The 26,310-nt window shown below is 43.3% G+C and overlaps 2 protein-coding genes across 4 annotated transcripts in view; both read left to right on the forward strand.

The window, feature by feature from the left end:
- Window positions 1-26,310, forward strand: part of LOC124271447 — a 50,367-nt gene that overhangs the window by 12,463 nt on the left and 11,594 nt on the right. The gene's annotated exons all lie outside the window — the stretch shown is intronic.
- LOC124271421 (uncharacterized protein K02A2.6-like) lies at window positions 8,508-9,299 on the forward strand. Its single transcript, XM_046706574.1, has one exon. The coding sequence runs from the start codon at window positions 8,508-8,510 to the stop codon at window positions 9,297-9,299; it is 792 nt and encodes a 263-aa protein (XP_046562530.1).

The raw sequence follows: 26,310 nt of genomic DNA on the forward strand, positions 1-26,310 counted from the left end.
AAAAGCGTCACACTAGACACAAGGGTCGTATGGGTAGTAGATGTAGTAACAACCACCAAAGTGGAAAGTGCTGAACTGGCAGTAAGCGTCACTTGGGAGGAAATGTCAGGTATCACACCAAGTGCCCGCACTAGAGACAACCACCGAAGGCACATAGGAGTGTTGAGGTACAGTCACCACAGATGACGGACGGGACTGAACAAGAGATGATGTAAGCACTACCACCCTAGGTGGTGACGACTCTTCTGCCGTGACAGGGCTGGATGCATGCGGACGGAATAACTGATGAAGGTGAAGGTCCTCATTGGGAGACGGGGACTTCAAACGTCTAACCGCTATTTTCTTACGGCAGTCTTAGGTCGTTTGGATGAAGATGGACCCTCAGATGGTTTACGATGGTCCCTGTCTGACATGCATCTAAAAGCAACCTGACGATATTCAGAAAATGCATCGTTGTCAAGATCAGCACAAAAAAGTGCAGTGATGAGACCAATCACAACGACCTAAACAATCCACACAAAGCGCATGTGGATCTGCAGCTGAGAAGTTGCTGTTACATTTGTCGCAATGTTTGTGCTTCTTGGAAACATTGCGATTCGATTTACCCATGTTGAAACACAATCAAATTTGCTGAGCTAACACACGCCCACACGGAGTGGCGACAAGAAAGGGAATGACAGGCACAGAGCGTCACGTGATTATCTGAGCAATCTGCACGCATATTGATATGATTGACAGGTGTCAATGTCGGAGCGGGGACAGAGGTCAGGTGGTTAGAGGCCAGTAAGATTTGATTCAGCTTAGCTGATAGCACGTTTCCACGCATGGTCAAAGAAGAAGAAGAGATAGATGTGCATACCATGAGAAAGGATAAGTATATAAATATACAATTTATAGTTCTTCAATTTGTATTTGTAATTTATGTAGTGCCTCATTGATTTTTTGTAATTTTTAACATTTTTGTTGAACCTTTGTACTGTTCATCATTTATTTACATCAATGACCAATCAAGAACACCATAACTGTAAAAAGATAGGTCTTTGCAAGGATTCCACTTCCTTTTCAAGAAAAGGGAAGAAGTTGAAAGAAAGTGAACGCAGATCTCTAGGAATCAAAATGTATCCATATCCCCTGTGCAACGATGAATTCAAATACAAATAGAGTAAAGATTATATTTCTATGTACATAATCTTGACAAATAATTTTTTCTGTTTGCTAATACCTGAGCGAAACCCACTGAATAGATAAACAGTTCCTATAAGTAAAAGCTAAAACTTCTTAAACATAAACAAACTATCTGAACTATCATAAACAGATGAACTATTACCAAATAAACACTTGAGTTAGTGTATTTACTTTGGCTTACTTTAACTAGAAAGGTAAAACTTTAACAGGAGATAAAATTCAACGACCATTCAGCTAATATTTAGAGTCCACTTTGTTAGTCCACTTTACGGAGCGGACAAAACATGCTTGACTCCATTACTCTTCAGGAATGCCTTAAACTCATTTGAAACAAATTGTGGCCCATTATCAGTTACTAACTGATGTGGCAACCCAAACTGGGCAAACAATTTTCTCACTTCCTTCACTGTAGCTGCTGAAGTTGTAGACTTCATGATTATTATTTCTGGCCATTTGGAATATGCATCCGTAATCAATAGGAACATATGACCTATAAAGGGGGGCCAGCAAAGTCCATATGAATACGATGCCAAGGACGTGATGGCCATGACCACGGCCACACTGGTGCAGACGATGGATTTGCCTGATTACTTTGACATGCTGAGCATGTCTTGGCGATACCCTCAATATCGCTGTCAATACCAGGCCACCAAATGTTAGCTTCTGGCTACAGATTTCATCTTCACTACACCAAAATGGCCCATGTGTAGTTCTTGTAATACATGTTCTCTCATCTTCATTGGAATGACAACTCTCATTCCCCACATCGCATAACCCATATGCACAGACAGTTCATTTCTCCTTGTGTAAAATGTTTCATTAGAGCATTATCTTCATGCTCTTTGGACCATCCATTCATCACTGCTGTGTACACTTCAGACAACAGTGCATCACGTCTTGTTTCGTTCCTCCGTCAGCGCAAGACAGGGCAGCTGCTCAAATTGGCTGTTATAGTACAGCGCTACATCATCATGAGAATTCTCATTTTGTAATGTTGTACTCAAAGGCAACCTAGACAAGACATCCGCATTGGCATGCTTCTCTGACGCTCTGTACTCAATAATGTAGTCATATGCACTCAGTATTCGCGCCCATCTCTGCATGCGAGCTGCAGTGTTTGCCGGCACTGGCTTACCAGCTCCGAATAGAGCTGTCAAAGGCCTGTGATCAGTTATCAGTATGAAGTGCCTGCCATACAGGTACTGGTGAAAGCGTTTTACACCAAATATAATACCCAATGCTTCTCAATCAATTTGAGAATAGCCTCTTTCAGCTGCAGACAAAGTTCTTGATGCAAATGCAATAGGTCTCTCCAATCCATCACTCATCACATGTGACAACACCGCCCCAACACCATACGAAGAGGCGTCACATGCTAGCCGTAATGGACGTGAAGGATCATAATGACACAGAACCTCAGAACTGGTTATCGTAGCTTTGCATTTGTTAAATGCTGCCTCACACTGAGGAGACCAAACCCACTTCCTGTCCTTCCTCAACAGGTTATTCAAGGGGTGAAGAACTTTTGACAAATTTCTCATGAAGTGCCCATAGTAGTTCACTGCACCCAAAAAGGAACGAAGCTGAGATACATTTTCCCGGTCTTGGTGCATCTTGTACAGCTTGTACTTTGTCCTGACTTGTATGCAAGCAAGCCATTTCTGTCAATCACGTGTCCCAAGTACTTCACAGAGTCAACAAAAAATGTACATTTTTGCTTTTTGACTCTCAAACCATAGTCCTGCAATCTCTTTAACACCTGTTCGAGGTTTCTGAAGTGTTCCTTATCATTTGCACCAGTCACCAAAATATCATCTTGGTGACACAACACTTTATCAAGTCCTTGCAACACTTGGTCCATGGCTGCCTGAAATATCGCTGGAGCTGAGGTGATACCAAATGCTAGTCTTGTGTATCTGAACAACCCCTTCGGTGTGTTGATTGTCAGGTACTTCTGACAATCAGCATCAACTTCCATTTGTTGATAGGCATGAGCCAGGTCTATTTTAGAAAACTTCTGTCCTCCTGCAAGTGTGGCAAACAGATCTTCAATTTTGTGTAGCGGGTACTTGTTAATGTTAAGTACTGGATTCACTGTGGATTTGAAATCCCCACATATCCTTACGCTTGAATCACTTTTGATCACTGGCACTATAGGAGTTGCCCACTCACTGTGATCAACTTTGACTAACACACCATTTTTCTCCATCCTATCTATTTCCTCATTTACCCGCTCTTGTAGAGCACAGGGCACTGGACTTGCCTTCATGAATCTTGGAGACATGCCATCTTTTAAAGATAAGTGAGTTCTGATATCCTTAATTGTACCTATCTGATCTGAGAAAATATCACAGTATTTCACCAATAATTCTTGAATTTGTGTATCACCCTTGTCTTCCTTGCAATAGTGAATCTCATCTCCCGAACGTTTCCAGTCAATTTCGACAAATGGTAGCCATGATCTTCCGAGCAGGGGTGGTCCCTTCCCCTTCACAACGTGTAAATCAAGTTCATGTACATCTTTGCCATTTGTAGCGTCAACTTTCATTATTCCAAAATCAAGAACATGCTGACCTGTGTAAGTCTTCATAAGTATTTCCGGCTTTAAGTAATTCACATCCTTTGAACTTCTTTTCAAAGGTGCTCGATGATGATCGAGTGCCTCGACCGGTATCCAACTCAAATTGCATATCACTGCCGTTGACATTAACAGTCACCCAAATAACATCGGCACCTTTTTCTTGCAAAGCATACATATGACTTAAACAATCCGCAAAGGTCATCAGGATACAGTTCACTGTCATTTTCTGTGTCAATTGCCTTCACACGAGAAGTCCTTGAATTGTTTACATCGCCATGTTTTTGCACCACGCCACTTCGGAAGATGAAGGCGTGAACTTGAACCTGGGTCATGACTTCGACCTCTGACCTCTACACACTGACTGCAAATGCCCTCGCTTTGTGACAGTTCAAACACACGGTGTCTTTATGCCCTAGCGTTTGCGAGATGAAAAGCTTCCACATCGGAAACACCATTTACTGCCAGAGTTTTAGGTTTGCTGTTAAAACATATACATCCGAAGAAGTACTTCCCTTCAAACTGTCAGAGCCTCTGCTTAGTTCTCACAATAATCCTTTCGCTGCTAACTCCATAGAATTTGCGATAGCAAGTGCACGATCAAGAGTCAGGTCATTTTCTGCAAGTAATTTCCTTTGAATTGAAGTAGATCTTAATCCAAGCACTAACTGATCGTAAGCGTTCATTCAAAGTGTCTTCAAACTGGCAATTCGAGTAAGTCCTCTCAAAACCACAGAATATTCTGAAATAGTCTCACCGTCAGCTTGCATTCTCTTGTGAAATCGGGGTATCTTTCTGCTATCACGGCGGGGGCTGGTGTGAAATGATTCTGTAACAGGGTTACCAATTCACCAAGAGTCCGGTCTTGTGGTCTTGCCGTACGGTCAGCGACTTCAGCACTGCATAAGTCTTACCTCCAATCATGGACAAAAATCCTGACACCTGACGAGCAACAATGACTTCATTAGCATCAAGAATAACTGCACTCTTTCGGCATATGATGCCCAATCCTCCTTGTTTTCTTCAAAAATCCCAACTTCGCCAATGACGCCCGCCATATTGAAATATCACTGAACAATTAACCACGTTTTCCAATGTCAAACTTCAACTTTCACTGCTAACGATGAAATATTCATTAGCAAATGTAATTAGCACTTCCAAAATAGGTAGGAATTCCGTAATCCTCGTCGCCACTGTTGTGTACTGACTCCGACCTTCTAAATGAAACACATGAGATATCGTAGGTCTGCATAGTTTAATCGCACGGTTCGAAGTGAGGTACATCTGCCAAGGTTATTACGTCACTATGTGACGTAATCACACCACGTGCTCACGCGCTCATATGCGCGGATGTAGATGACATTAGCAAATGTAATTAGCACTTCCAATATAGGTAGGAATTCCGTAATCCTCGTCGCCACTGTTGTGTACTGACTCCGACCTTCTAAATGAAACACATGAGATGTCGTAGGTCTGCATAGTTTAATCGCACGGTTCGAAGTGAGGTACATCTGCCAAGGTTATTACGTCACTATGTGACGTAATCACACCACGTGCTCATACACGCGCTCATACGCCGCGGATGTAGATGACATAACATAACAGTGGCGAAGAGGATTACGGAATTCCTACCTATATTGGAAGTGCTAATTACATTTGCTAATGAATATTTCATCGTTAGCAGTGAAAGTTGAAGTTTGACATTGGAAAACGTGGTTAATTGTTCAGTGATATTTCAATATGGCGGGCGTCATTGGCGAAGTTGGGATTTTTGAAGAAAACAAGTAGGATTGGGCATCATATGCCGAAAGAGTGCAGTTATTCTTTGATGCTAATGAAGTCATTGTTGCTCGTCGTGTGTCAGGATTTTTGTCCATGATTGGAGGTAAGACTTATGCAGTGCTGAAGTCGTTGACCGTGCCAGCAAGACCACAAGACCGGACTCTTGGTGAATTGGTAACCCTGTTACAGAATCATTGCACACCAGCCCCGCTCGTGATAGCAGAGAGATACCCGATTTCACAAGAGAATGCAAGCTGACGGTGAGACTATTTCGCAATATTCTGTGGTTTTGAGAGGACTTACCGAATTGCCAGTTTGAAGACACTTTGAATGAACGTTACGTGATCAGTTAGTGCTTGGATTAAGATCTACTTCAATTCAAAGGAAATTACTTGCAGAAAAATGACCTGACTCTTGATCGTGCACTTGCTATCGCGAAATTCTATGGAGTTAGCAGCGAAGGATTGCGAGGAACTAAGCAGAGGCTCTGACAGTTTGAAGGGAAGTACTGCGGATGTATATGTTTTAACAGCAAACCTAAAACTCTGGCAGTAAATGGTGTTTCGATGTGGCGTTTTTCATCTCACAAACGCTTGTAAGCATAAAGACACCGTGTGTTTGAACTGTCACAAGCGAGGGCATTTGCAGTCGGTGTGTAGAGGTCAGAGGTCGAGTCATGACCCAGGTTCAAGTTCACGGCCTTCATCTTCCGAGTGTGGCGGTGAGCAAACATGTATGGCGATGTAAACAATTCAAGGACTTCTCGTGAAGGCAATTGACACAGAAAATGACAGTGAACTGTATCCTGATGACCTTATGGATTGTTTAAGTCATATGTATGCTTAAAGAAAAGGTGCCGATGTTATTTGGGTGACTGTTAATGTCAACGCAGTGATATGCAATTTGAGTTGGATACCGGTCGAGGCACTCGATCATCAACGAGCACCTTTGAAAAGAAGTTCAAAGGATGCCGGTCACGAAAAGCCGGAAATACTTATGAAGACTTTACACAGGTCAGCATGTTCTTGATTTTGAATGATGAAAGTTGACGTTACAAATGGCAAAGATGTACATGAACTTGATTTACACGTTGTGAAGGGGGAGGGACCACCCTGCTCCGAAGATCATGGCTACCATTTGTCTAAAATTGACTGGAAGCGTTCGAGATGATGAGATTCACTATTGCAGAAGGAAGACAAGGGTGATACACAAATTCAAGAATTATTGGTGAAATACTGTGATATTTCTCAGATCAGATAGGTACAATTAAGGATATCAGAACTCACTTATCTTTAAAAGATGGCATGTCTCCAAGATTCATGAAGGCAAGTCCAGTGCCCTGTGCTCTACAAGAGCGGTAAATGAGAAATAGATAGGATGGAGAAAAATGGTGTGTTAGTCAAAGTTGATCACAGTGATGGGCAACTCCTATAGTGCCAGTGATCAAAAGTGATTCAAGCGTAAGGATATGGGGATTTCAAATCCACAGTGAATCCAGTACTTAACATTAACAAGTGCACCGCTACACAAAATTGAAGATCTGTTTGCCACACTTGCAGGAGGACAGAAGTTTTCTAAAATAGACCTGGCTCATGCCTATCAACAAATGGAAGTTGATGCTGATTGTCAGAAGTACCTGACAATCAACACACCGAAGGGGTTGTTCAGATACACAAGACTAGCATTTGGTATCACCTCAGCTCCAGCGATATTTCAGGCAGCCATGGACCAAGTGTTGCAAGGACTTGATAAAGTGTTGTGTCACCAAGATGATATTTTGGTGACTGGTGCAAATGATAAGGAACACTTCAGAAACCTCGAACAGGTGTTAAAGAGATTGCAGGACTATGGTTTGAGAGTCAAAAAGCAAAAATGTACATTTTTTGTTGACTCTGTGAAGTACTTGGGACACGTGATTGACAGAAATGGCTTGCTTGCATACAAGTCAGGACAAAGTACAAGCTGTACAAGATGCACCAAGACCGGAAAATGTATCTCAGCTTCGTTCCTTTTTGGGTGCAGTGAACTACTATGGGCACTTCATGAGAAATTTGTCAAAAGTTCTTCACCCCTTGAATAACCTGTTGAGGAAGGACAGGAAGTGGGTTTGGTCTCCTCAGTGTGAGGCAGCATTTAACAAATGCAAAGCTACGATAGCCAGTTCTGAGGTTCTGTGTCATTATGATCCTTCACGTCCATTACGGCTAGCATGTGACGCCTCTTCGTATGGTGTTGGGGCTGTGTTGTCACATGTGATGAGTGATGGATTGGAGAGACCTATTGCATTTGCATCAAGAACTTTGTCTGCAGCTGAAAGAGGCGCTAATACTGAGTGCATATGACTACATTATTGAGTACAGAGCGTCAGAGAAGCATGCCAATGCGGATGTCTTGTCTAGGTTGCCTTTGAGTACAACATTACAAAATGAGAATTCTCATGATGATGTAGCGCTGTTCTATAACAGCCAATTTGAGCAGCTGCCCCTGTCTTGCGCTGACGTGAGGAACGAAACAAGATGTGATGCACTGTTGTCTGAAGTGTACACAGCAGTGATGAATGGATGGTCCAAAGAGCATGAAGATAATGCTCTAATGAAACATTTTTACACAAGGAGAAATGAACTGTCTGTGCATATGGGTTGCGTGATGTGGGGAATGAGAGTTGTCATTCCAATGAAGATGAGAGAACATGTATTACAAGAACTACACATGGGCCATTTTGGTGTAGTGAAGATGAAATCTGTAGCCAGAAGCTAACATTTGGTGGCCTGGTATTGACAGCGATATTGAGGGTATCGCCAAGACATGCTCAGCATGTCAAAGTAATCAGGCAAATCCATCGTCTGCACCAGTGCGGCCGTGGTCATGGCATCGTATTCATATGGACTTTGCTGGCCCCTTTATAGGTCATATGTTCCTATTGATTACGGATGCATATTCCAAATGGCCAGAAATAATAATCATGAAGTCTACAACTTCAGCAGCTACAGTAAAGGAAGTGAGAAAATTGTTTGCCCAGTTTGGGTTGCCACATCAGTTAGTAACTGATAATGGGCCACAATTTGTTTCAAATGAGTTTGAGGCATTCTTGAAGAGTAATGGAGTCAAGCATGTTTTGTCCGCTCCGTACCATCCAGCGACGAATGGTCAGGCCGAAAGATTGGTACAATCCTTTAAGCAGTCCATGAGAGCATCCGAAAATAGTGATGGAAATGTTGAAAAGAAAGTTGCTCAGTTCCTGTTAGCATACAGGGCTGCTCCGCACTGTGTCACAAATGAGACACCAGCCAAGTTATTCTTGGGACGAGAACTGAGAACAAGACTGGATTTGCTAAAACCGGATATTCAATCTGTTATGTCAACAAAGCTGTTGAGTCAAAGTGGTAATATGACAGAGACCAGACAAGTGGACGGTAAAGTGTGGGTGAGAGACTATCGTGGTGCAGATAAATGGGTACCAGGACAAGTTACTGCTCAGCATGGTGAGAGACATTATGATGTCGATGTGGTTAACGGGCAGTGTCGCAGACACATCGACCAGTTGCGATCCAGAGAGGAACACAATATTAGCCTTCAAATTGAACCAGATTTACCAGAGAGGTGTGCAGCACCGACGAGAGACTCTAATCATGCTAGTGTCTCATGTGGTGAGACAAGCTCACTGGAGCCAGTGCTTCAGCCCACTCCTAGACGGCTCAAGCAGGACAATCCAGGTCCTCCAGATAGACTGAACCTGTACTTAGGGAACATCTAACAAAGTGGACTCTAAATATTAGCTGAATGGTCGTTGAATTTTATCTCCTGTTAAAGTTTTACCTTTCTAGTTAAAGTAAGCCAAAGTAAATACACTAACTCAAGTGTTTATTTGGTAATAGTTCATCTGTTTATGATAGTTCAGATAGTTTGTTTATGTTTAAGAAGTTTTAGCTTTTACTTATAGGAACTGTTTATCTATTCAGTGGGTTTCGCTCAGGTATTCTTTGTAAGGGGGGAAATGTTATGTTATGTCATCTACATCCGCGCGTGTGAGCAGGTGGTGTGATTACGTCACACAGTGACGTAATAACCTTGGCAGATGTACCTCACTTCGAACCGTGCGATTAAACTATGCAGACCTACGATATCTCATGTGTTTCATTTAGAAGGTCGGAGTCAGTACACAACAGTATGCACTTTAGTTCAATACCATGAAGACAGATAATGTCTGAAAGTTTCAACTATTCATGGAAATTATAACATTTGAATGATATATACAATGAAGACTTTGTAACAGATCCGCTCCAATAAAAATGTATTACAAACTTCTTTAGTTACATGACAAACAAATACACAAGACATAACTTAGGTGAGCAGAGTACCTGCTCAACCCCAGGGCGTTTCCAACGAGCGGCATTCTCCTGCTCGTGGTCGTCCCTACAGACAGTCCAAATACCGAACTCGTACTCCTTCACTGTCTAGATGTGAGCATACTAAGTATATATACAGTTTTTTACAACAATGGACAGGCGACGACTCATCAATGGACAGACAGAAAAACAATAGCACTTCCTTGACCAGATGATGTGATGGTAGACACGGCCAAGGGGGATTACCAATGAAGGTTATAAATGTCTTATACAATAATTAATAGGCTGACAAGTCAATTTACAATGCAGTAGTGATAAGGATGTACAGTAGGGATTCAAAATACAGGTTAGCGTCATGTATATATTACAATAAAGTCTCACATGTCTTGAGTACATAGTTTTGGACTTTTTAAATATTTGGACGATGGCTGTCCTGAATTAGTCCCTATAACAACTTCCCTCTGCTCCGTAAAGCTTGGACCCCAAGCTTAAATAAACTGAGTCCAAACTGATAGGAGTGAAGCTATATAAATACCAACAGTTCAGATCGGTAAATAATCACAAAGGAACAATTCAGGAACAAGTCATTGACATCTCGTGCAACAAATATATCTATGCAATTACGGTATAAATGTGATCATCTTGCCAGTCTGACTTATTAGAAAAATAATTAAATGATCTTTGTAATGTACATTTCACATCCAGGTATTTAAAACTTTGGAAAATATCTTTGAAATCGGGAGGTGAGGCTCAGTACCAAATAATGACAATAATTGGCCACATAAAAAGTACACATTAAACATCTCAGCAAATATTTCACATTAAGAAATTTGAAACCAGGGCCCCTATTCTCGAAAGTGTCCCAGCTAAGACAGATCCTAAGTAGTTAAGACAGAAGCTAGGACATCCTACCGTTATGATAAGACCCATTCTCGAAACGATCATATCCCTGTCCTAACTTGTGCTGCCTATCCTAGCTAGGATAGCGAGCTCTTCAGTAGGTGAGATAGAAAAACCCTCATTAAGTTGGGGATTCCCCTAAATATTACCCATGATTCATTTCATAAAAAAACACATAATATGAGGAAATTCAGCTTTTGGTGGACTTAGTAGATCTAGAAGAAATTATTCGATATTTTCATCACATTATATGGTAGTTTTTTGAAAATTAATTTTTTGACGAGGCGATAACATTTCTACTTCAGAGTTTGAAAGTCTGCCAAAAAACAATAAGGATATTAAAGATATGTGCAAAAAATATTTTCATCGTGATTTGCTTTTATGAAAATCGTCATTTGAACTCTCATTATGCATATCTCACAAACTGAAAAATTCACCTAGGAAATAAACAGGATCGGAGTTACTTCCCCTATCAAGTTGGCCTTGACATTGACATTTCACGGCAATGTGACTGGAAAGAGCAATGTTGTGATTAAAAAGGCCGAGAATAGGTAAGAACTGAACAAATCTCTTTGTAGATCTAAAGAATATGTGCATCGCAAGAAGTGTGTCTATTCATTATCGATAAATTGATAATATAAACTCAAAAACTCTTTGTAACACATCAAAACTGTGTGCTCTTGTAAATTCAAATGTAATTTAGGCGAGTTATTTTGTTTGACAACGTCAAAATTGGTGAACAAACAAGAACCACAACATGTTGATTTCCACTAAGATAGACTTAGGACAAGTCAGAACCTATCCTAGTATTTGACCTAAGTTAGGATATCCCAGCGCTAGGATACTTTTCGAGAATAAGGTAGGGCACCTATCCTAGACCCTAGGATAAAAGTTAGGATATCCTAGGGCTAGGATCCTTTCGAGAATAGGGGCCCTGGAGTCTAACTTTACCGCGCGACTCAGATGGTACTTGTGGGTACTGTTGCCCGTTTAAGTACGATGGGTGCTATTCCTGTGTCGTTGACAGAGCTTGCCCATATATTGTGGGTGCTATGCCCAATGAGAAAAAAATAACAATAATCCTACTCTGACTTCAAAACTCTAAAATGCTGAATATTACTTCGCTGTCAATGTCTTCTTAATACTGTGTACTTGCTTGGACTGTGGTATCTGGGTGTTTCATCCTTAACTTTTAGGTTGTCCATCAGGTGGTTGTTGTATGATGCACCAGTGAAGATGGCGGCGTTGAGGATCCATGTTGATCAAGACGCTTGTAATCTCTTCAAGTAGACGTAGAACTTGGGGAATCATCCTTGATACATCATGTTAATGGTAGGCACATAGAGAGGTTTTCAAGATCGGGAGTAAGCTAAAAAGTTACTCCAGCCGGATTCTAACACCAAGTTGTCAACGCGTGGTTATACGTCAACTGGGGTATTAGCTCATAATTAAGATGAAGTGTGCGTTGATGAAGACGAAGGTATAGTTGAGTTCAAACTTCTTTAGTTACATGACAAACAAATACACAAGACATACATAAGGTGAGCGGAGTACCTGCTCAACCCCAGGGCGTTTCCAACGAGCGGCATTCTCCTGCTCGTGGTCGTCCCTACAGACAGTCCAAATACAATGTACAATGCGGAAGTGATAAGGATTACATAGAATACAGATTAGCGTCATATAAATAATTACAATAAAGTCACATGTCTTGACTACATAGCTTTTGATTTTTTAAATATTTGGACGATGGCTGTCCTGAATTAGTCACTATAACATTATGTATATACATATGGTTACATTGAATGTATCATCTGAGTATCCTTGGTGCTGCGAGTGGGAGATTAACTTGTCTTCAGCATTTTTTCATGAGACGTCATGTTTGGTGGGGGCTCGGATGATGAACCATTTTAAACTAACTATGGATTACAACACCCCCACCCAAAGCACCCCCACCCTTCTCAAACTTCAAAGAAACAAAAAGTCAATTGGACAATGATGATGATGACCAGTGACGTTCCCGAATATTATCCACGATTCTCGTTATCGAGACTTTTGACAAGTCATGTATAAAATAAACCATTATACTGTATCAAAAGGTGAACATGGTATCACAGGTGTGGAAAGAAATATCAAACGATTGCGTACAGGATCTCTACTTATAGAATGTAGCAGAAAACAGCAATAAACCAACCTGCTGTCACCCGAGTTGATTGTTGTTGGAGTTCCGGTTCTCCACACAGAACTCTGAACACGAGCAAAAGAATTGTCAAGACCGAGATTGTTTGCATATATGTCTGAGCAATGAAAGAGCAAGGGCTCACTTTTCACATAATATTCACAACCCGGCAAAACTGAGTACAATTAAGTATTCATTAATCTTATATTTACTCATTCCTTATACGGAAATATTTACTCAATGATGTTAAGATATGGATATTGTCCGATGACAGCAGTCGGATGAAGGTTTCAGTTGTCGGTGGTTGAGTCAAATGTTTTGAAAAACAGTCAGATCTTTGTTGGGTCTATTTTCGACATAAAATATCGAGTTTATATGTAATCAAGGCCAGCAGCATGACAAAAGAGGCAGAGACGTTCATTATACGTTTGTATGACGGCCACATTCCACTGCGAGTTCTGATTTTACGTTGATTTGGTAGCAGTTCAATGGTTAAAATGGTTCGACGCTGAGAGATGATTTAAATTGTGAATAGTAATTACATTTGGATGACGAAAATAGTGAGGCATGCCAGTATTGAGTGAAGCAGTCATAAAATCTCTGTTTAAATATTTCCATGAATGTGGATATACAGCCGATGTCTTGAGATATCCATAAGAAAACAAATCCATAATGTTATTGATGAGGTTGGTTGCATTCTACATGATGAAATTGTACATTCCGTGTATGGTAGTTTATTCAAAACCATTGCAGGACCTGGATAAAGGCTTCAGATAACCATGGTGCCAATAGTCATCATGTAGTAGGGTTTTAAAAAATGAACACATAATTGAGTGCTTCACAAAAACGCCACTACTGAGCATGTGGAAGCTGATGTTTCATCATGAACAGCATTTGCATATGGTGTTCGTGGGATTAGTGCTGTGCATGCTTATTTTCCCTACAAACCTGGCAATTGTTGCATGGATACTGATACTTGAAATTCAACAATGGCAAGACGTCAACTGAGCATGACAGAGGAAGAGCTCTTGCCTGGCTTCAAGATGACGAAACTCAACACAGGGTGGCTCAGAGTCAAATGTGAGTCAGAGTGTCATTGAAAGGTTATGGCAACGCTGAATAATCGACAACGTTCTGGCAGGCCTCCGTGAACAACTCCTAGAGAAGACCGATACCTGACAAATATGTCCCTCCATTACGCAGTAACTGCCAGACAACTGACCAACTGAGAGCTGCCACAGGTACCCTGGTATCTGATCAGACTGTCAGGAACCGACTGAAGAGGAACAATCTTCGGGCACTGCGATCAACAATACGACCACCACTCCTTCAGCGATACAGGGCGGCAAGACGTGACTGGTGTAGACGCCATGTTTGTTGGCAACGTGCTCAGTGGGCATCAGTTATTTTCTCTGACGAGGTTTAGGTTTACTAGGTTTACTTTACAGTTCAATGATGGTAGCACCCGTGTGTATCGGCGTCCAGGAGAAAGGTTTGCTGACGTTAACGTCAACCAACGTTTGCCATTTGAAGGCGGGGTTATCATGGTTTTGGGGTGCGTTTTCCTTTCATGAAAGGACACATCTCTATGTAATTAATGGTAACCGGAAATCGCTATCTATGGGAGATTATCAGACCCCTTGTTTTGCCATGTTTACAGCGTATTGGCGTCAGATCCATATTCCAAGATGGCAATGCCCGACTACACAGTGCCCTTGTCGTGACGGACTTCCTTAGACAGAACAATGTTCAGCACATGGAATGCCCGGCATATTCACAGGATTTAGCCCCTATTGAACATGTTTGGCGCGAGTTACCACGCCCCTCCAAACAACCGTGTAACACTGGCCCAGTATCTCATTGCAGACTGGCAGGCAATACCCCAAGCCTTCTTCCAACGTCTGGTGATGAATGAGACAGAGGGGTACTGCTTGTCTTAATACTTGAGGGGGTTATATCTCGAGTATTAGGTGTTGGCGTTTGAATGTTCACTTTGACCTTATTGATCAGCAATAACTGACATTCCTGCTATCCTTCAACCAACACCCTCAGAGCCAGGCACCTAATCGCAGCACACAAAGTCAGTCGCCTATCCCGCTCAGCCACTGCGACTTCCACCGCTTGTGTGTGATTACAGCTCTTCGCCTTACCAAGGAACGCAGCCTTTTCGCAGCTAACAATCGCGTTAATCGCTTGCTGTAGCCTCAAACCAATATGGCTGCTTCGGGATATAAGAGTTTTAGAGGCAAAAGAAGCAAAAGCAGCTAACATCCTAGCACCCTCAGGCTGCTCCACATCTAGTAGTGATCAGTAGTCATAAATTCATAGGCTCGTCATCGACCTTCCTCTATTTCGGGGCGGTGGGGTAGGTTTGTGGTTAGAGCGTTTGCTCGTCAGGGTTCGATCCCTATTTGATAATATGTACCCGCCATGATATTGCTGGGATATTGCTCAAAGCGTTGTAAAACCCAACTCACTCACTCCTCTGCCGTTACGTTCTTTATCAGGGGGGAGGCAGCCAAGCGGTCGGCACATCTATACTGGAGGACGTGTGTCTGCGTTTCGAGCTGTCGCAGACCCGGAAGAGCGATATATACTCCTCACAAAAAATTAAGCAACAAGTATTTTCAGTGTAATATCTTTATAAATATCGACAGCGATTTTGGCCGGCATGTTACTGAAAGGTAAATATTCAAAGAATACATAACCTTTAGTGACTGTCAAATTGATTTATCTGATAACATTGGTAACATCACCCGCACACAACCACCCTCAGAAACAACATGCAAATGTGTGGCATGAGTGTGCTCCACATTTCATACATGCAGTCTGATCGGTTAAAACCTACCTGTAACCATACTTCTGGTACAACAGGCGGGTCCTAACTTCATTTTTATGGATGATAATGCCTGTCCATGGATGATAATGCCCAAGAAAGATTGTATATATAGATATATATATGGACTGGCCTGCAAGCTCACATGATCTTAATCCCACTGAACATGCTTGGGACATTATTGGAAGTCGTGTTTACAGTCTCCATGTTCACCCCGACTCTGGATGAACTTGAACAGGCATTACAGAGAGAGTGGCAGAACATTCCACAACAGCAACTTTAAAGGCTCATTTCCGGTCAATGCCAAGACGTGTAGCAGCTTGCATTCGTGCTCATTGTGGTCATACGCGTTGCTGAACACTGCTTCGCTGTCCAAAACTGACTTGAACTTTAATGTTAACATTTTGCTCCATCAACGCAGCACATTTTGCACGACTCTTTCACGGGTACATGCTTTTGATGATTTGTAAGTCTATTATTGCTCAATACCATTTCATTTCATTTTGTTATTCATGTGTACATATGTTTCACCTTTCTATTGCATCATTCCATGATGTACAATTTCAATAAATGAAAATGTAATGAGACTAAAAATGTGTGTGTGAGCTTAATTTTTTGTGAGGAGTATATTTGCTTGCTCAGAGCGATCCGTCCCACGCACCCAAAGTCCCAGCTCTATGGTGGGGTCATGCTGGGTAATAGCTGCATCGACCATGCCATAATGCATTATGGCGTAAGTGGCAGGTTCCAGGGGCTTCAGCCTCTATAGTTAACAGTGTATTGAGGACAATCCCAAGCACTCAACATAAAAAAACCCAAAAAATAAACCCAGTTGTATCACGTTGCATCGTTGTGTAATTTGTCCCAATTGTATATACTACTTGGAGCATTGAGGAAGACACTTAAGACATGTATTGTCAGGAATCGTAGATCGTGAACATTTGACTTCTGAAAACACGTTGGTGGCTCTGACTGTTGTCTCAGGATCTTCTCGTTCACCAAGCAGCCGACACAGACACCGACGTTATGTGGTTCAATAAATAACCACTCACAGAAGGTGATGGACGTTAACACAAGAGGGACATTTGTATAACACATGCATTTGCAAGAGTAATTCGGTACACAGGAGAATCATCTAAAAATACAAGTAAGAAATCTGCTAAGTCCTAGTGCAACATAATTGTTGTAGCATATGGGTGGTTCGGCTTGACATGGTAATACTTCGTATTCACATGGTAATGATCTTCACACTATTTACCTATGTGTGGAATCGAACGCCGGGTCTCCGGCTTGACAAGCAAACGCTTTAACCATTAGGCTACCCCACCGCCCCGGAGTGGACAAATATTATCAAACTAGGATGAGCTGTCCATCGTCCCATCTCACAGATATTGAGTGATTGCTATAGTCCGTTTGGCTCAAAAGCGGACCGATGAATTGCAATCTAACTCGAAAACTGATAAACATATAATACTCAATGAAGCGCTGATCATAATAAAACATCAGACCAACTCTGTGAGTTTTTTGCAGAATATATGTCCTGAAAATAAAAAAGTTGTCTAACAAACTATCTTTACATTTTGACACAGTTCACTATTTCTTACGAGGGAGGAGTGCAAAGACAGGAACAGCCAGGTGTACGTGCACAAGTGCCGACAAGGCTATTGAATCATTTATAGTCCGTTTGATTTCATTTGAGACCTATGAATTGCTCACTAACACAAAATCTAATAATTGCAGCCAAACCAAATTTGGCACAGTCACTTGAAATCGACAGACCAACTCTGATGATTTGTCTCATACTTTTGGACACCCGAATAAAAAAGTTGTTTAAGAAACGGTCATCATTTTGTTGTCACTTTTCGCTATTTCTTACAAGGGAGGACCACTTGCTGGTAGAACAGCCAGGTTATCAACAAGCGTGTGTAGTGAAATGTCAGTTTAGGGAGCTATCCTTTTATTTATTAGTTATTACCCTATACATTACCTTTATAGGGGTTTAGGGAGTATCCTTCAACAATATGGTTTGAAATTTATTCGCAAATTTTCACTGTTTATTCACGGTTTTGTCCGTGTTTGTTCCGTTGTTTACGTTTCATGAAAACCTGTTTTCGTTGTAGGTTTAGGTTCTCTGCTGCAGACCCGCATTTATTGTGCCCTAGCTGCACAACACCATGTACTTCCAGCTCTCGCTGCAACCTTTGTCAGCATTTAACCAATATTGAATTTAATAAATATATTTTCTGTGTACTTAGGCATGCTAAAGACAAATCCGGCTGAGTCCCTCACGTGTCAACTGCTGTCAGACGACCCTCTTCCTTCTAGTGATCCGCCGGAGATGTCTTCGGAGGATGGGCATGGGACGTTGTCCGCCACTTCGAAGAAGAGGGCTGCCACTTCGGACATCCCTTCATCGCAGACGAAGAAGAAGAAGCCATCCTCTACGCAGAGACGGCCACACCCCTAAGAAGGCGAGAAGCTCTACGGGGACGTCTGCGCAGACGATTAGGACTTTCTCGGCCGAGATTGTCCCGATGGAGGAAAGAGGACTCTATGATGAGCAGCCGCTCATCATCCCGGAGATACATCGCCCCAAGAAGAAGCAGGCCTCAGCAACGGTAACTTCAGCGCAGTTATCTACGCAGTCCGAGGTACCTACACTGACGGCAGATGAGCGATCCCTGGACCATATCGCTACCAACACAGAGAGGGCAGCTCCTCTATCACCGCAGACATTCAACCCCGGGGCCTTCATGCAGCAGTTCTCGCAGCAGATAATGGAGATGATGGAGAGGCGCTTCGCGCAGGAAAGAGATCGACAACCAGCCCTGGACACCACCCACAGAGATGACCCGGACCTGCACAAAGGACCCACCGCCGACGAAACATCGGAGAGGCCTTCTATTGACGACTCAGATGAACAGCCTTCGCGAAGGTCTGCGGAGACAGCCTCAAGGACGTCATCAACATCTCACAGATCGTCAAGGGATTCGCCGAACCAAGAGACGCTTGCCGCCACACAGGTCTCCACGCAGATCGCCCTACAGACGCAGCTCTACAGGCTCATCTCCACGCAGATCGCCACGCAGGTCTCCGCGCAGGTCTCCACACAGATCCCCAGCGGAGGATGATCAACGATCCCAGATCAACGCCCCTGAAACAGAGGACGAGGGCGGTATTATCTTCTCGGCCGCAGAGATAAGATATTGGATGGCCAACGGACTTGAGTTAGCGTCACCCTCTAAGGAAGAGAATGCAGCACTCACGTACCTGATGAAGGGCGATGATGTCGACCACGATCACTCTACGTAATTGATCCCATCTCGGAGGTTCCAGAGAACTTGGACGCAGCCTTTAGGAAGGCAACGAAATCCCAGGCGCTGAATATGCCACAGTTCAACGCTAAGAAGTTCTCTCTACACAATATGGACCCCTTCATGAAGGCACAAGAGATCGATGATAACTACAAGGTTATCAACGACGCCCGAACCAAGTCTTATAAGATTGACGACAAAAAGCTGGCACAGATAGAGACGATGTCCAGAAGGATGTTCTTCGGCCTGAACAGATCCAGGGCAGTGAATGAGACGCTCATCACCAAGTTCAAGGACTCTACCGCAGAGGAGGACCAAATGATCTACTCTGCTCTACTCATGCAGAAGAAGGACCAGCAGTTTATGACGGACCATCTATCATCCATCTCAGCAGCGTTGACGTTGGCGAGACGACGAGGACTACTGGCATCCTGCAACCGAAGCGAACGCTTCACGAAGTCGCTCTACTGAGCCCCATGGTCGACATCATCCATCTTTGCAGGGGAGATTGACGACGTCGCCAAAGACATACCAAAGACTCCAGAGAAGTCCTCATGATAAAGTCCATCGATACACTAGCCAGTGTCATCAGGCAGACGTCCCAGCGCTACTCGGGCAAGTGGAAGTTCGCAGGCATCCAGAAGGCAAGAGACAAGAAAATGAGCACCTTCAGAGGAGGGAAGGACTCTTTTCGTCGCCCAGCCGGCAACTATCGAGGACGACCCGGACGAGGCAGGGCACCCAGAAGCGCCAAGGATAAGAGATGATGAAGGAGGGGTTCGGAACGACTGGAGTCTTCCACCCCCAGCCATTCCTGTACAACCTTCACAAGTGGGTGGACGTCTTCAAAACTACTGGGAGAACTGGGGAATTCTTCAAGATCCATTTGTATCCAGCATCCTAAGAGACAGATATCGCATACAACTGCAAGCAACTCCGCCGTTGACAGACGAACCTCACAAGTTCAACTTCACGACCCATCGAACAGAGAGGTTACGAGAAGCGGTCACATCTCTACTAGAGAAGGAAGCCATAGAAGTGGTGGACCAGGACCAGCTCTCACCAGGATTCTACTCCCCAGTTTTCCTAGTGCCAAAGAAAAACTCCAAAGAAAAGTTCCGACTCATCTACAACATGAGGGCCTTCAACAGAGATTATCTACGCAGACCACCAAAGTTCAGCATGATACATCTACCACAACTCCTACACCTCATCCGTCCGATGGACTACATGGCCAGCATAGATCTACAAGACGCCTACCTGCATATTCCTGTACATCCCGGACTCAAGGAAGTACCTCAGGTTTACACTGGACGGACGACACTACCAATGGAAGGTCCTGCCATTTGGAATATCATCGGCCCCCTGGTTGTTTACAAGGGTGACGAAGCCCATAGTCACATACCTACATCATCGAGGTCTACGCAGTGCATTCTACCTAGACGACGGGATTCAAGTACATCAAGATCCCAAGCATCTCAGACTACAACTGGACTTCACCATCAGACTGCTTACACAACTGGGGTGGCTAGTGAATCTCCTCAAGTCGGACCTAGAACCTACACAGGACCTGCAGTTCCTAGGAATCCGGTTCATCACAACACAGAACCGCATAGTGGTACCAGAGGACCGATGGCTCAAGATACAACAGACGATCTTGCAAGCTCTACTCTCTCCGTGGCCACTACGACAATGGCAGAGTCTGTTGGGTCTCCTCACGTCAGCGCAAGACATGACAGCCAGAGGGAGACTACAACTACGCCCACTACAGGTCTTCGTCAATGCTCATCTGGACAACCCGGAACCCTTCGGACTCCCGGACGCACTACGCCCATATCTACTATGGTGGACCCAGAGATCGAATGTTTGCGGAGGCACCTATTTAGCAGAGCCGGAGTGCAAGACGCATCTCTACGTTGACGCATCGCTCCAAGGTTGGGGAGCACATCTCGACGACGAAGTGTCAGCTGGGACATGGACCAAAGAGGAGAAAGATCTGCACATCAACATGCTGGAAATGAAAGCAGTACTAAATGCCATACTCCACTGGACAAACATTCTGGAGAATGCTCATCTAATGGTGATGGACAACTCCACAGTGGCGTTCTACATCAACAGGCAAGGATCGACAAGGTCGGCGAACCTCCTGGACCTCTGCTTTCAACTGTTCAGCATAACAGACAACCTGAACATCCACATAAGAGCATGCCACATTCCAGGAGCCAAGAATGTGATAGCAGACGCACTATCCCGTCCAACGCAGCCATCCCCAACAGAATGGATGCTACATCCAGAGATCTTCAAGCAGATCATACAAGAGATGGGAGCACCACTAATAGACCTCTTCGCCACAAGATTCAACAATCAACTGATAACATTCGTCTCACCAGTACCAGATCCACGAGCATGGGCAACGGACGCTCTAAGCATCTCCTGGGAAGGACTAAACGCTTACGCGTTTCCACCACCAGCTCTAATACCGAGGGTGTTGCAGAAAATCAGCCAGACGAAGGACGTACAACTGAATTTGGTCGCGCCTTACTGGCCAGCGAGAATATGGTTCCCCATTCTCATACAAGAATTAGTACAACCTCAACTGCAACTACCAGAGTGGACGAATCTGCTAGTACATCCTCACACAAAGCAGGCGCACAGCAACCCAGAGGTGGACTGTATCAAGATGTGCTTGAACAAGAGAGGATATTCCGCCAGGGCAGCGAAAGCAGTCACACTAGCACACTACGCAAGTCTACACGCACCGTGTACGACGACAAGTGGCGAAGTTTTGAGACATACGCTGCGAGGACCGGCTTTACAGCCATAAAGGCGACACACCCTCAAGTGGCGGACTACCTTTGTCACCTACGACAAACGAAGAATTACTACACTCTTTTAAATTGGAGGACCAACAACAGAGATTCAAAGCTCCGGCGAGGGACCTCAACGTAGTTCTACGACATCTCACCAGTGACGTCTACGAACCATTAGAGAGGACATCCTTTGAGTTCTTGACGCAGAAAACGCTGTTCCTGATCGCCTTAGCAACAGCAGCAAGGATGTCGGAAATACATGCTCTGGACTTCGAGAGAACACGATTTGATGAAAATCAAAACACCGTGCATATGGGACTGAGATGGGACTTCATCGCAAAGAATCAACTGCCAGGTCAACCAGACAGACAATTCCACGACCCAGCACTATCATCAGTCCTTGGACCACAGGATACGCAGGACCTATCCTTGTGCCCAGTAAGAGCATTGAAAGTCTACCTACAAAGATCCAGGACCAGGAGACAGAAATTCAAGCGTCTTTTCGTCCCGATATCGACAGCAACACAGACGGAGGTCTCCGGCACTACGATATCAATCTGGATCAGAACTGTCATACTACAGGCCTACAAAGCAGCAGGACTGGATCCTCCAAGAGCCTCCAACCCACACGAAGTTAGAGCTCTGGCGTCAACACTCGCTCTACATGGGAATTGCTCTATCAGGACGATAATGGAGGGCTGCTTCTGGAAATCAGACTTGGTGTCTGCCAACCATTACCTGAGGGACAGCGCCACCGAGGACGTCACCGGCATTCACCATTTCGGCCCGCTGGTTGTTGCACAACAGTTGACAGTCCCTCAAAGGCGCTGAGACGAAGTATCGCCCTTTTATCACATGACTTGCAAAAGCCTACACTCGGAAGAGTTCAGCTTTAGAGTCTATATGCACGTCTAAGGACAGACTAGCATAAGTGATATGACCCAGTACTTGTAAGGATACTCGTACAGGAAAGGGTCGCTTCTCCACTTGATGCTTGCATCAAGAGATGGAGTCGCAAAATCCACATAAAATGTTAACAGAAGCCAGGAACAAAAGTTAACAATTGTGGTCCCCCCATCAGAGACAGCTGGAATTACAGGGTTACAGCAGCAGCAGAGACTAGCAGTAAAATAGAAGTGCCAACAAGAAGTTCCCATAGGGGGGTATATAAGAAGTAAATCACTAAATGAAATCCAGAAGTAGCTTGACCCACCACCAAATCCGACGGATTCTACAAGCAATAAGCATGAGTCAGGATAAGGAAAAATATGTAATTTTCTGAATAAAATTGATATTTTATACTTATCCTGACTCATGCATATAAGGTAAGCCCTCCCAACCTCCCCACTAGACACTTTGGATTTCCCTGCAAATTAAAGTGTCGGGCTTATAATTCGGAGAGAGTGAAGCATGTGGGAGCGGTGGCGCCACTTTTCCCCGTCAAAACGGCCAGACAGATAACTCATGGTGAGTAGTGATTTTACGTCTGTTTTTATTGAAGGGAGCTTCAATAGAAGATACAAGTGTTCCACTAACGTTCGCAAGAGGAAGGAGACAAGCAATAAGCATGAGTCAGGATAAGTATAAAATATCAATTTTATTCAGAAAATTACATTATTTTAATAGTAGTTTGTTAAACAACTATTTATTTTTAGGACATAAATTCTGCAGAAAAAATAAAAAAGTTGGTCTGATGTTTTTGTTATGATCGGCGTTTCATTGAGTGTTATATGTTTATCAGTTTTCGAGTTACAGTACAACCAGAAATTATTGAGAATTTAAGATTGTAATTTTATTTTTTTTCACTCATTACTCACGTATTAAATGTGAATATTAGCAGAACATAACTCCAGATTCAAAGACAGGTGAACAGTTAGTATTTTGTCAAGTCACCATGGGCAGCAATGCAGGCTTCAATGCGGCGGGGTATACTACTGATCAAAGGAGTTAGAAAGTCGTGGTCCATGCTGTCCCAATATCGGACCACCTCTTCTTTCATTTCAGCAATATTTGTCAGATTTTTCTTATTGACACTTTCCTTCGTAAGTCCCCAAACATTTTCTATTGGATTTAGGTCAGGGCTATAGCTTGGCCAATCTAATAATGTCATATTTTGGGTCCAAAACCAGGCCTGTGAATGCTTGGAACGATGTTTTGGGTCGTTGTCCTGCTGGAATATCAAAAAAAATTCCATAGAACACGTGAGCAGATGGAAGTAAATGTCCCTCGAGAATATCTGTGTACCGCTCCCTGCTCATATTCCCTTCAAATACACAGAGGGGCGTTGCCCCTAACACAGATATGCCACCCCACACGTTAAATTTCAGACTGTACTTTGGGCGCTGATACAAAGGTTTTTCAGTTTGTTTGCTCCAGAATTTCAGTGTTTTAGGAAACAGCCACACAGAACTTTCATCTGAGAAAATCACATTGTCCCAGTGAAAATTTCTATGCTGTAAGCACCAGTTCAACCTTCGCTCCTTTTGTTCAGGTTTCATGATCGGTGATGGAATTCCTCGGCTTTTCTGCCAACCCATTGCATGCAGCTCAGTTCTAATTGTCTCCTTACAGACAGCGACAGTTCCTCTATCAATCATATCCAGCCTTAAGTTTTCAAAACTCCTTCGTTTGTTTTAGAAACAAGAATACCAAGCCGCCTCCTGTCACCGACAGTCAATTTTCTGGGCCTACCTGCGCCTCCCTGGTGCTCAATGCCATATCCATTTGCAATATTTTTCAAAACATGATAAACAGTGGACAAAGGGATGCCTGTTCTACTTGAAATCACTTCAGCTGATCTGATGTCCTTGTTTTAATACTCTAAAATCCTCTTCTCTAAATCATTCATTCTGAGGATCACTGAAAATGTCGTCTGCTAGCAAGTAAACAAAGGGGGATAACTCTTCACAAACTAATGAAAAAGGATTAACGGAGTTGTCTCTTTTGAATGTAACACTTGATAGCTGGTCAAGGTTGTTTACACTAGAATCCAACTAAACATATTCCTAAAATTCTCAATAATTTCTGGTCATACTATAGATTGCAAGTCATCGGTCCGCTTTTGAGCCAAACGGACTATAGTTCTTAACTTGGTAAAAGGCTAACAAATTTGGTTTATTTTCACCTTCATAGAGTTTGGGTCCAAATTCTGATGTGGTGCTGATATAATGAGTGAGTGAGTATGGTTTTACACCGCTTTTAACACTATTCCAGCAATATCACGGCTGGGGACACCAGAAATGGGCTTCACACATTGTACACTTGTGTGCAATGGAACCCGGCGTGACCAGCAACGAGCGACTGGGCTACCCAACTGGGCTAACCGTTCATAGCTTAATACACAATAATCAAAAATCCTTAATGCACTTTATCTATTTTTCCTTATCCTGACTCATGCTACTGGCTTGTCTTCTTCTTCTTGCGAACACAGTGGAACACTTGTATCTCCCAATTGAAGTTCCCTTCAATGTAAAATCACTCATTAGTACTCACCACGAGTTATCTGTCCCTTCAAAAGCGCGGGAACGAGGGCGCCACCTCCTGCTATGTGCCTCACTCTCTCCTTCGCCCAGTGAGCAGGACGTGAGAGCGCCTGTGTCTCCCTACACATTATATCCTTTATTTATATTTAGTTGTTTACCTCTTATAATCTTCTATAGAGGTGTAACTAGTATCCTTATACATGATGCATTGATATTTATTCGTGTTTCTACAGTTTTATTCACGGGCGCCGTGCTTGCTCAGTAGATTGCGTTAATAAAAATCTGCACTGTTTGTAAATTACGTTTCTCTGCTGCTGATCCGCTTTTAATATGCTTTAGTTGTACTACGCCATGCTCTACTGTTTCACGTTGCAATTATTGTATAAAATTATCTAATTTTGATAAATATTTATTTTGCGTCTTGAGACGCACAGCAGATAGATCACGGAAACAGACTTCAGTCATGGCTGATAGATCAGAGTCAGATATACCCTGTCAGCTGTTGGCGGACGACCCTCTACCGTCTTGTGTTCCGCTTGAGTTACCCTCGGGGGAGAAGCGTTGGGACGCAGTCCGCTATATCCAAGAAGCGACCTGCATCCCAGGACATCCCGTCGTCCCAGTCTAAGACCAGGAGAGCTTCTACGTCGTCACAACTTACGCTCCGCACCCCAAGGGCTCCAGCTTCGTCGAAAGTGAAACCTACGAAGACTACTAAAGATTTTTCATCTGACATTCTTCCTGTTTCAGAATTGACCTTATATGATGACGATCTACCGATTATCACTTCAGATGTACGACATAAGAAGCGACCAGTATCAGCGCAGATCAACACGCAGCTAGAGATGCCTACGCTGACGCCAGAGATTCTACCTGAGGGTCCCGTCGCTACCATAGAGAG

The sequence above is a fragment of the Haliotis rubra genome, unplaced genomic scaffold (genome assembly GCF_003918875.1).
Source record: "Haliotis rubra isolate DU_JTF1 unplaced genomic scaffold, ASM391887v1 Scf160, whole genome shotgun sequence".
NCBI classification, from domain to species: domain Eukaryota; kingdom Metazoa; phylum Mollusca; class Gastropoda; order Lepetellida; family Haliotidae; genus Haliotis; species Haliotis rubra.

Bases quoted from the DNA above. Each gene is read 5' to 3' on its own strand.
- LOC124271421 (XM_046706574.1), top strand. From the start codon at position 8,508: ATGAAGTCTACAACTTCAGCAGCTACAGTAAAGGAAGTGAGAAAATTG.